General features: G+C 47.5%; 1 protein-coding gene across 11 annotated transcripts in view; it reads right to left on the bottom strand.

The window, feature by feature from the left end:
* Positions 1-3931: 3931 nt before the first annotated feature.
* The window catches only part of macf1a (microtubule actin crosslinking factor 1a), a 198271-nt gene continuing 189689 nt past the window's right edge, over positions 3932-12513 (bottom strand). For 4 of the 11 annotated variants that reach the window (XM_030082193.1, XM_030082195.1, XM_030082194.1 and 1 more), the window contains 9 exons: positions 12358-12432; positions 10706-10723; positions 9762-9879; positions 9111-9173; positions 8576-8608; positions 6899-7116; positions 5722-5844; positions 5000-5108; positions 4405-4652 (listed from right to left, as the gene is read on the bottom strand). In XM_030082193.1, coding sequence (XP_029938053.1) covers positions 4405-4652; positions 5000-5108; positions 5722-5844; positions 6899-7116; positions 8576-8608; positions 9111-9173; positions 9762-9879; positions 10706-10723; positions 12358-12432 — 1005 coding nt within the window. Of the gene's footprint in view, positions 4653-4999; positions 5109-5721; positions 5845-6898; positions 7117-8575; positions 8609-9110; positions 9174-9761; positions 9880-10705; positions 10724-12357; positions 12433-12513 lie in introns of all 11 variants that reach the window. The other 7 variants (XM_030082185.1, XM_030082186.1, XM_030082196.1 and 4 more) reach the window with 5 other exon arrangements.

The raw sequence follows: 12513 nt of genomic DNA, 5'->3' as shown, positions 1-12513 counted from the left end.
ATGTTTGAGGCATGAACTGTTTCAGTGCTCTGCCCAGAGAGAATTCCCCACATGGCTGAGACGGGGAATCAAACCACCGACCTGACCCGCAGCCTCCCCCGAGGCCAATCTGTTGAACCTCTCTGACTTCTTCTAGTAGTAGTGTTTCTTTCTTCCCCCGCCAAATTTCCTGGCAAACCAGAATTAAAAACCCCGACTGTAAGCTTTCACACGTCTGTAAACATTTGTGCAGTGCAGCTGCAGTTTGCACAGCACCGAGAGCTTCCTGAGCAGCGGCTCGGGCCGCAGCACGTCCAGACCGGCAGCGCTCGCAGGGAAGAAATGACTCAAATATAGTTGTGAGGCGCAGCGCTGTGCCAGCTCGTGTTTGTGTACTCTGCTCTTCAAAGCTGCCTGGTACTTGTGGTCACTTTGAAAGGCATGAATAACACTGACCAAACCGAACTGACCGCGGTTCATTCTGTCCTGGCCCAAAGGGCGAGTCCCGAATGCCAGGAATTAACAATCTGCCCATTTTGTTTTCTCTGTTCTCCGCACATCTGTGACGTGAGGTTTCATCTGGAGAGATAAAGAAGAGAGGAGTGAGAGGTGAAGATGAAGAGGTGGAAAGAACAGATGAGTGACAAAATAAAGAGTGAACGAGGGGCGAGTGCCCTCCGAACCGCGGCAAGCCAACGCAAACAGAAAGAAGACATTCCTGGGAGTCAGAAGTGGTGGAACAGAGCGAAGACTGTCATCAGGGAGACGTCTGGGATGACAGATGGACGCCCGGCCGGACGGCCGGAGATGGATGGAGAGCGGACAGAAAAAGAGAGGAGCGGGTGTGAGTGTACACACAGCTGCAGAGGCTGGACTCAGACCTCGGCGTCTCCGGCTGGAACCACCAAATAAACACCACCGAGATATTTTCAAACCCTCCGCCGTCGTCTCACACGACACACACCAGAGCGATCAGCAGCAGCCGGGAGTGACGAATGCTTCAGGACTTCATTAAGTCCCAACACCCCCCCTCCCCCCGGTTTCACTTCCTCTGCACAGAAACGAAGAGCCGGTCGGGTGTGGCCTTATCTCAAACAGGATAATTACCAAGAAACGAATGTCCGGTTCCTGCCTCCCACTCTGTGGTCTGCTGAGCAGGAGTGAGTTCACAGAGCCAAACACACAGAGAGGACGATCAATTCAAAATGATTCCTAAAACACAGGTAAAGTTCTAAATGTTGTATTATTAAAAGATTTAAAGTGACACTAAGGAACTTTTCAACCTCAATAAAACATTTTAATATCTTTTGTGACGATACATCCACTTACAACTAGTTGAATGACCCCTCTGTCACGGCCTGAGGGCGTCAGTATTGGTTTCATTTGCACTAAGCAGCTGTGAGGAGGGTGGTAGGAACCCTGCACACTAAAAAACTCCAAATGTGCGGACTGCTTTACGGCATGCGTCACATCATGATATAACATTGTTTAGCCATCATTAGATTCATTACCTTGTCGCTATCCGTCCTTCACACAGCCACTGGAAACAAATGAAGGCGAGTTCAGTTCAACAGCACGCCACCGGGAGCAGCATTTTACGACGTCGCGTGCTAGTGTTCATGGGAACTGTAGTATTCCGTCAGGCAAAACACTACCGCTTTTGTCCACTGGCGCCGCCAAAATCAACGAAAACTGAAAGTTCCTTAGTGTTGCTTTAAGGCATGACGTACAAAAAACTGAAAATTAAGGATTTTGAATCTGAGGAAAGAAAACGTTGCGGATATCTTCAAATAACTTTGATCAGGAAAGATGGACGAGCCGATGCTGATCATTGTTATAGATTAATATTGTTAAGGAGACTCAAACAAGACTATATTCCAGAGGTTTGAGTGAAAAAAAAAAAAAAAACCCAGCTGGAGGCATGTAACTTCCTACAGACATGCAAATAAGTAGAGAAAGTTCGTCTTGGTTTGAATTTTGACACCAAAACATGAGATGTGAGGCAGAATCGTACAGTTTGGGCAGAACGCTGAGCTTTGGCTCATTTTCTGGACACATCCTGTAATGAAATCTTTTTGAACACAATTCTTTAATTCCTCACTGATCTGACAAATTCTTTGGCATGTGGTGTTTTTGTGCACCTATAAAAAACAAAAGCTGTTTCTTCTTGAACTCTCCACCGTACATGACAGGATAGTTTTAAAGAGATCAATCATAATCACCTTCATGTTTGATTTCCGAAGAACAGTCGAAAGTAAAACTTGACAAGATTTTTCTAAACTATAATTTCAAAGATAAATCACGTCCTTGAATTAAAAACTGCACGAGGCTAATTTTCTATTTGATTTTTCCCCTCTTGTATGCTTATACGGCTCTCGAAATGTCCATGTTTCAGTCAGAAATCTGAAAATATTAAACTCACCTTCACACTGAGCAGCGTTCAACTTCCCACAAACCAAATAGGAGACAGTTTTTTTTTACTGCAAGCATATTTTTAATACAAAAACAGAACAAAAAATTGTTTATAATTTTAGTTTTTTTTTTTTTTTACTTTTACAGAATTGACTCCTCGTAGCCCCCCTCCCCACCCCCCGCGTTATCATCACACAGAGTAGCACAGCGTCAAAAGGTGGACTGTGTCCCGCGCCTCCGATGCCCCCGCCACTCAGAGAGACAATAAATAAATAAAAATCACCTTAAGATGTCTTTCGTTCGGACTGTAATTCCATTAGTTTTCATAGACTTCATCTCTCCCACCGAGATTACACACAGAGACAACTCGGCCCCGCTAACCACAGGACATTCGAAAATTAACAACAACAACAAAAAAAAAAATCCTAGAAGAAGAGACGCCGAGGGGGAGGGGCCGCGAGGGGGGGGAAAACCCACTCTCATTGGTCCGTTCTGCCCGGGTCTCCTGTCATTCATAACTGCAGTTGTTTCTACACATGAAGGGCAAACCCCTTTGGTCGTGGTCAGGAAATTGTCATCATTAGCAATAAAGAAAATTTAACAAAGAAGGCTGCCACTAGAATCAGAGACCTAGTGAGTAAAGTAATGTTACAACGAAGTCAAAGCACACTTTACACACAATTCATGTCAGGAGAGCGGAGTGGTACAAAAAAAAAAAAAAACAAACAAGAAAACATCCTTTCCCCATAATACTAGATCACTCTGCCAATGGAGATAAGACACGGAACTGAAAAATAAATAGATCTTTCTCTCAAGCTAGATAACAAAAGTACAACTGGATTATAAATTAACCAGAAAAACAAAATGACATTCGCAAATTAAAAGTTTTGCATACAGTGACTCAAGTCAATGACCTCTAATATTCCTGTAACAAAGACACATGATACACGCCACTCCATCTCTGTGTCAGTGTGTGTGTGTGTGTGTGTGTGTGTGTGCTGCTGGGCTGCTAAAGGCAACACAGTGGCGACGCTCCCAGGTGAGACTGCAGAGGAAGAGACGGTTAGTGCATGCTGGTTGCTGGGCTGAACGTTAACATGGGGTCAGGTTACACGTGTCTCGTACTGTCAGTACTGTGCTGTTTGTTCGCTGCAGTGTGTCGCAGTAAAAATAGTCCTTCCTATTGCCGGTTTGTGATGTCTGTGTGAGGAAACCGCACCGCCGACGTTCCTGCGGCCGGGAGGAGTCTTCTCTGCGGTGTTTGAGTGTGCAGCACCGCCACCACTAAGCCCCCCCCCCCCGAGTCTGAGGTTGGACGTGTGTGTCTTTCCTGTGTGTGTGTGTGTGTGTGTTTCCTGCCTTTTGCAGACCTGCTGAGGTGACCCTTTCTGCTCACCAGTCCGAGGAAGCGACATGGCAGTCGTTGCATATTTTCTTTGTGAACTCATCGTTGAGGCATCTGACCCACGAGCCAAAATATTTACCCACAATTCTTTTCTTGTTTTGTTGTTCCTGAATGCCTTAGGCCTGTATCGTCGTCGTCGTCGTCGTCGTTTTGGTAGCCATGGCGGCGGTGGCGGTGGCGTGACCCCCGCCTCGGTGTTAAGAGTGCATTTCTGTGGTGTGAAGCAGTGGCGACAGATGTGTGGAACACAAAGTAAGGCAGCATCACGTCAGATCAGTCCGTGGTCGTTCCTCGCAGGTGGGGAACGTTGGAGAGAAGGAGCAGGAGGCTGGAAGGCAAACGGGGGTCGCTTCTTAAAGGGGTGAAGTCGGTGTCGACGCCCCCCCCCCCCCTCCTCTTGTGCAGTCGCTCTAACAGACGGGGGAAAGAGTGAGGAGGAGTCGCTCGCCGTGTCCGCCTCCTTCTCTCCCCTCAAAGCATTAGTCATAGTGCACAGATTGTGGCGGAGCCCTATGGATGGATGGTCCATTTGCTGGTGCACCCACTGCGGCTGAAGACGGCGGCCCCCCCCCCCCTCGTTGGGCGGGCTCGTCGGTGTCACTCCAAGCTTATTTCTTGGCCGAGCCGGTGGTCTTTGGGCTGGGCGCCTTCTTGGAGATGGTGGGGATCTTGGAGGGCTTGGCCCCGCCGCCCGGCCGCCTGGGGGTGTCCGACGTGTCGGAGCAGACGGAGCGAGCGTCCTGCAGCTCCGACGCGTCCGAGGCGTCGCTGCCGCGGCGGCTGCTCGCCCTGCTGCCGGCGCGGCTGCCGGCGCGGCTGGCCGGACCGCTGGCCGTGGACGCCCCTCGCTTTGGATCTGGACGAAGGAAAAACCACCACAGACATTCATCCTCTGGAAATGTGACTGACGTCAGACAGCAGTTTCCACAGCGGCGCTTTAATCCTCATGAATTTACAAAAGGTCACATTGTTTTTCTTTATGATTGCTTCATTTCTCTGAACTATGCTTTTTCTCCTTGTATGATTCGGAATCTAATCTTTTCTGCTTGTTTCTAATCAGAACATCAAAAAAGTTTATTTTTTCTTAACCAAACCGAAACATTTGGCCGTCAGTCCTCCAGAGGGCGCCACGAGGAAATAAACTAACAACTAAACTTCAGACAGACGAAGAAAAGCCGACAGTGAGGAGGGAGTGTGTCTCACCGGTTCGTGACGGTTTGCTGGTGTGTGACGTTCCTCCGTTCTCTCCCGTCAGCGAGCCTCGGCTCGAGTGGAACGGCGGCCGCTTCAGTTTGGACCCCGATGGCCCCCCCTGCAGGGGCCAATCAGTTATCAACCAAACAGACTCGTTTTCTAACATGAACTCGTCTACACGTCAACAAACAGCAAATCATGGAGACACAAAACGATCTACACACACATATTAAAAAATGAAAACTAAACACGGAGACTGACCACTGCAATTTCACTACTGCTTCACATAAACTACGACATCGTCCACATTTGATGTTTTTGAAATGACAAAATATTCTTTTTGTTTTCTTGGAACATTAGAAATCTCAAAGTTTTCTTCTAATCAACACTCTGAAACTCGAAAAGGTTCAGTTTTCTGACACATGAAGCATTAAAATGCAGCCAAATAAAAAGAAAAGGTTTTCTTTAGTTGATGTCTTGGAAAAAAATCTATTTACTTGAGCAAAAACTCAGTAACTTTTAGGACTTTCTCACCATAACTATTCTCCAGAGTGGAGTTCTGATTTTTAGTTCACATCATATTTATCATCTTTGATCTAAAACTCAGAAGCAGCAGCAGCTCTTACGCAGCGGGACGTGAGCACCAGGAGTGTGCGTTAGTGCATTAGGGGTTGAGTTAGGGTGGTTGGGTGGGACCGGGAGGTGGAGGTGGAGGGGGGTGAGTGTGTTACCTCGTGCCCAGGAGTGCTGTGGTTGTGACCGAGATCTGGGCAGCAGTGGCACTTGGTGGGCGTTGGAGTTTTACTGTGTGCCAGCCAGGGCTTGGCATAGTCACGAGAGTGAGTGTGGGAGGACTGAAGGGAGGAAGGGAAGGAAGGAAGGAAGGAGGAAGGAAGGGTCGGGAGGAGGAAAGCAAAGCAGCCAAGGGGAGGTGCGAATGGAGGCAGAAGGGAGGGAATAATGGCGGGGGGGGGGAGGAGTGATCAGGTGTGAGGGAGTGCAGCAAAATGTTTTTTTTTTTTTTTTTTTTGTGCAGCAGCAGCAGCAGCAGATTTTGATTTATATTTTTTTTAAAACCAGCAGCGCAGGAGGGACGTTTTGAATCCAGGTCAGCGGGGAGAAAGGAACGAGGGGAAAAAGGCACAAAGATGGAGAAAAAACACAAAGAACAAAAAAATAAAAATTCACGGTTAAGGATGCAGTGATTTCTGACAACAGGAGGACGACAACAGATGAACAACGTGGAACAAAAACCCGTAGAAATACACACATAAGGTCACCGATGTGTGAACACTGACAGAACTGCTTCAACACAGTAATAACATGACAAACAGCGCCGACACATGAAAAACAAGGAGCAGACGGATGCTTTCTACTGGAAACGATGCGTTTACTGACGAGGATGAACATGAAAACGTGAACTACTGAGGATTTTCAATTATTGGTTTGACCGTTCTAAGAATAATCAGTCACAGTTATTGAAACATAATGCAGCGACAGTCACTATGTATTCAGAAAATCCACTGTGGCGTGTCAGTGTTGGACGGCTGCATTCATAGGGTCACTTTGTTTTAATTCTTTCAGATCAGCTGATCAGATTATGTCCAGTTTACTGAAGAAAGTGATCAGACTGATGCTGTGTGGGTTTATATGAGACGACAATCTCAGGCCACATCTGGCTTCAGCTGAAACTCATCAGTGTTGAAGATGAGTTTGGTCAGAGACTCAAACCTGGTGGCCAATCACAGGTCTTACAGTCCGCCGCATTTTGTGAGAACTTACTGTCGGGACAGTCATGTGCAGTGAAGGTTTGCTTATTGTTTTGTGTTGCTGGCTGATGAGCAATGGAGAAAAACACATCCGGAAAATGAAGCTTCACACTCGGGAGTGGCGGCTGGCCGCTCTTACCCTGGACGACGCCGAGGCCGTGGGTGTGGCCGGGGCGGAGGGGGCGGATGGAAGGGAGGCGCCGCTGTGCGAGGCCGACGAGGAGGAGCGGGTGGGCGAGGCGTTGCGAGAGCCCGGTTTGGAGCGCCGGCCGCGGGAGCGGAAGGCGGCCAGACCCTGAGACGCTCCCTCGGGAAGGATGAACTTCTCCCTCAGCTCCAGGTTGGTTCGACCTCGAGCTGCAGAGAAACAGGCAGACAGACGGAGGGGCGGAGAGCGAGGAGGAGAAGTTAGCGGCTCTGACCACTGCAGGCAGTTCGTCCTCCAGCAGGGGGCGGCAGAGGCAGCGAGCAGAGTGACGGGGAGAGTCGGTGCTTCCTTGGCTGCAGCCTTCAGAGTCGGTGCATGTTTTGTCTGAGAGTGCACGTGAGGGCTCGGGGGTTCGGGAGGTTGTTACCACACTTTGGTTAGGTTGTCTTTAGCAGGTGTGTGTGTGTGTGTGTGTGCAGAGGGAGGAGGGAATTAATCTCATACGCAACGAAAGTCAGCAGCTGGCGTGGTCGGGATTTGGAGACGTCACTTCTGGTTTTTGAGTGACGCTTTCAAAGGTTCTGAACTGAGAAAACACTGTGTGACACACTTTCATTGCGTATTTACGTCTGAGAGCGCCGAGAGCAAAGCACAGCCTCTCTTCTCCAACAAGCTCATCGATTTCCAGTCAATCTCGACTTCTTGCTGCAAAGGAGCAACTCAGCTCTGCTGTGTCTATACACAGTGTGTGTGTGTGTGTGTGTATAAATAAATACTCATGCCTGGTTTGTGCTCAGCGGGAGAGAGCCCAGACATTCAGGGTTTCTCCCTTCTTCAAAAAAGACACTCAGCGGCATTCTCGTACAGAAATCAGTGCAGCAGCCTCAGCGGACGACAACAAGCCTGGAGAAGCCAGCCAGGAGGAGAGAGAGAGAGAGAGAGGAGAGGGAATGGTTGAGGAGAGACCGACAGAACAGAGAGAGGATGAGGAGTTCAGAGGGTGAATGAGAGAGAAGAGGAGGGCTGCAGCTCGCTGAAGCAGCTTCAGGCCTCGCAGAAACCCAACAGCAGGGCCATTCCATGGAACGGGTGCACCCTGCAATTACGCTCCCCCCTCAAAGCCAGCCACCAAGGTGCACCCTGTAATTGTGTCTCCCACCAACCAGCCATCACAGTTAAAGGAGGCGCGGTGGAAGCCAGCGTTATTAGGAAACCCAGGCTGGCCACGCCCAGGTCTGCACACCGTCCCTCCTGAGGGCCGAGCCTCAGTCTCTACACTCTCTCTCTCTCTCTCCAAAAACACACAAATACAAACGAGACACAGTGGCCTTGAAAGAATTTAGTTTGGCACATTTTACTGAGATTTAACTCTCAATCTGATTTTTTTTTTTTTTTTTAATGAAAAAGTCAAGGAATATTCTAATAGAAGTTTGTTAAAAAGACCAGGGCTTGACCAAGTCGTGCTTTTATCGTGAGTGAAGGAAGCAGGATGCAGACATGACGCACACAGACAAGACCGACGCACAAACCTGACCAGGTTTAAACACAGATATATGGAGACAGACAGACAGGACCGCTGTGTGTGTGTTAAAGATGGAGGCTGACAGCTGGACACACTGATGGAGGGTGAGAGGGATGGAGTGAGAGACAGGGAGGAAGAGTAGATACCTCGGCAGCAGAAATAGCCAGGAGTGACTGTCACTAAGAGACACAAGAGACAGTGTGAAATAACAGCATGCTGGAGGTGGAATGAAGAAACACACACACACACAAAGGTATCTCTTCTCACACACACACCATCTTTGGAGGAAACACTGCTTAAAACCGTGAGAAAACCTCTCCACACACACACAAACATACACTCACACACAGCTGACCAGCGACTGTCGGACACCCTAAAATGTGTTTAAAGTCAGGATTTCTGAGCTTGCATGAGCTGCAACAGCCAAGAGGAGGAGGAGGAGGAGGAGGAGGAGGAGGAGGTCAGGAGAGTGAGGGAGACATAACGTTAGTCAGGTGATCACAGTCAGCAAGGCACAGCAACAAGGCCAAACCAACAAACTGAAGGAGGAGAGGAACAGTGATGGAGGAGAACAAGAGCCCCGGTGGAGAGAGTCCAGGAGGAAACGACTCAAAACAAACCGGATGGAGGAAAGACAGGCAGTTAGGAGAAAGCGTGAGAGAGAGAGAGGAGAAGTCCAACCTATACGAGATGAGATGGAGCTACTGGAATCGGAGCGGAGGATCTTAAGTCCGGGATGTTGCACTGAGGAAAGAGAAAAAGGGGGAGAGGGAGGGAGAAAGAGAAAGGGGGAAGGAAGAGGAGAGAACTGAGGACCATGCACCATGCAGCACTACAGTTTAATATCAGAGAATGAAGAGAGGACAGAGACACCCAGGGGACGGAGGGAGGGATGGAGAGCTCCTTCGGAGAGAGAGAGAGAGAGAGAGAGAAAGAGAGACACGACTCCGGGGAGAACGACAGATACACCGACGTCAGCGGAGAGAAAAGTGAGCGGCTGCAGCACATCGCTGCTTCACCTGCTGACAGACAACGTGACAAAGGTTTTACAGACAGTGTGTGTGTCTGAAGAGCACAGTGAGTGTGTGTTTGTTTTTTTTTTTTAACTGGTTGAACTTTCTCTTCGTTTTGGCTCATTAGCAGTGAGACTTCAGAGCCGATTCTGAAACTATGGTACGAATTCCACCAGCGGTATCTGACCGCCATCTAGTGGTGTGTGAAGGAAACTCACCGTTATAACGGTCATTAAACTAAAACTGTGTGTGTCTGTGTAAAGTCGGGTGGCTAGCAGTGGGAGGAAGTATCTTCTGCTGGTCTGTAAAGGTCGCTCACCTCTGCAGGGGTCATTCTTCACCAGAAACTCGTCCAGCGCCATCCAGCCTCCTCCCACTCTCACCATCACCGTGCTGCGCAGGATCCTCACCAGGCGCAGCTGCTGAGAGTCTCCGAACTGAGGAAGTCCGCAGAAGACGAGGACGACAGACAGACGGTGAGTGAAGCAATCATCAGACGACTGATTTATCACTTTTGATTATTCAAGAATCCCAAATGTGAGGAGATCATCAAGTCTACTTCATGCATCAACAGAAAAAAAAAAAAAAACATGCAAAAACTCTTGAGGTAGAGATTTCAGCCCGGTTCACCCAGCGGCTCACATGTCTACAGATTATCATCAAACAGCTCAAAATCAGGAGTTTTGATTCCTGAAACCATCACAGCAAAGCAGATCCCAAAATGACCAAAGCCATTCCAGCCCCGGAGGAGTTTCCCGGATCTCTCTCTCTCCCAGCAGCGTGATTTACCTCCCAGCTTCAGATCAAAGCGCTCAATATATCACTCGACCGCTAATTACCACTTCAGCCACGTCACCGGCGCCCGCTTCCCATTGTGCAATTTGTCACTTTCAACACTCAACAAATCACAGCAAGAACACAAGAGGACGGGAAACCTGCTCACACACTCCAAAGACACAAAGAAGCGCTTCTGCTTTTAGACAAGCAACTTTTTATCTAACTGTTTAAATCAAGGTTCTGATTTGTCAGATGGGGAATGATCCCCTCTCTGGTTCAAGGTTCTCTTCTGCCACTGGATTATTTTACAGGAAATTTGGTCTTGCATATTTCAGCACAACACAACACGTGAGAAAGTGTGTATTATCTCTCACTGCGTTACACCAGGCCTCCACAGGAAGCTGGATTTGCACTTCTTTGTATCTCCTGAACTGGCGAGCAGATCTCACTCACTCATTCACAGCAGCGGCGCTCACGTTACGTTACCTGGTTTCCGAGGAAGAACTACAATAAATCCCGGAGACACGGAGCAGAGGAACACAAGGAGAAAGAGACAAGAGCAAGAATGAAACAACACAAACAGAAAAAAATGTTTCGTCTGTGAACAATGTGGAGCTGGTTCTCATCTTCTGTTAGTGGTGAAAGCAGGAAGGTGGATGAGTGAACATGTGCTTTTAGAAATCTGATAATGAATGATGATGAGAGGTGAAAAACAGGATTGCCAGGTCTGAAGTTTTCCTCTGGAATCTGCCTTTTTTGTTAATGTTGGGCTCTAACTGACCTATTGTGCATCCAGATCACATGAATAATATCTATGAATACAGGTAACAATCTGAATAAAACCGTATTTTATGTGAGGATTTGTATAATAGATGAGGAAAATATGCTGAGCATGACATCCAGTAAGCTGAAGGGAAGAAAATAAACTAAATAATGGAAAAGACAGAATAATGTGGCAGTAGGTAGTCATGCTTAAAGTTAAAATATGTCAGTTTAGTAAAGAGATATTTGGACACCTATTTTGGGTAATTTTGAATAATTATTCTGTTATTTCTGATGGGATTTTTGAGTTCTAATTTTGTCTTTCAGACCTGGCCACACTGGCAAAGACAGGAACAGAAAAAACAAATCAAAACAAAAAAAAAAACAATGCAGGCAGAGAAACACACACACACACACACACACACACACGCAACGATGAGTTTCCTCCAGTGTGCAGCATTCTGACACTGGATATCATCACCCGGTGGGTAATGATGGAGCAGACATACAAACTGCAGCAGAGGAAGAGACGACCGATCCTGGAAGTTCTGCTGAAAACTGACACACTGAGTTTGTGTTGTACGGTGAAATGCTGCACAGACACACACACAGGCTGCTGGGAAAGGATTATATTTCCCTCAGCTTCAAAACGACAGCCTGAGGGACTATTTGCTGATGGTTTGTTATTAAACAGCTCCTTCCAGCTCGAGTCCTGAATCCACGTCCAGACCCAGTTTATCTGCAAGTAAATTTAAATTCATCCCGAAGCTTTATTATGAAAATAAAGTTAAATTGTCCGTGAGACTTTGTTGATTCAGTGAATCTCTTGTGAAGAGTTAAAGAAAAGAGGCGTGAACTCCCAGAACGCCAGTGTGTATCTGCGCCGACACATTCACTGATTAATGTTGTGACGAAACTGGCAGAGCTGTGAGAGGTTATAAACATGTTAATGAATTAATGTCACAATATTATGACATGTATGAATACACCATGATGTGAGATGAACACACACAAACACACATACATTGGAAACACTGTGAAGTTACACTGAGGAGTTAATTGATGCCTGATGTGAATTCAGCCAGTTGTGAATGAGACACCTTCTACTGATCAGAACTGGATCAAACATTACATGACAGCTCACTTTTTCTCTCTATTGTAGTTCAAGTTAATCACATTTGAATCAGAAATTAAAAATCTGAGCTAACGGTTGCATTCTGTTTGAACACATCTCAATTAAAGTAAACATAACTTTAAGACTTCTGGCAAACATTGACACAGATCTTTTAACAACTACAGATTCAAAAGGATTGTAAAGTAATCTCCAGCTGTATCTTAACGTGTCCATGATGTGGGTGAGACTGAGCCGAACATACCCGGTACTTGTTCTCTCCGATCTGCTCCACCTGGAACCTCTTGGCACATTTACACTGCGCCACCTGTCGGGTAACCTGCGCGGCAGACGAGTAAAGCACGGCGTCAGCGAACGTCTCATCTGCGTTTCTGCGTCCGCTCGTGTCCCTCGGGTCCAA

The sequence above is a fragment of the Salarias fasciatus genome, chromosome 22 (assembly GCF_902148845.1).
Source record: "Salarias fasciatus chromosome 22, fSalaFa1.1, whole genome shotgun sequence".
NCBI lineage: Eukaryota > Metazoa > Chordata > Actinopteri > Blenniiformes > Blenniidae > Salarias > Salarias fasciatus.
Note: the sequence above shows the minus strand (reverse complement) of the source record. Positions and strands in the feature narration are given on the sequence as shown.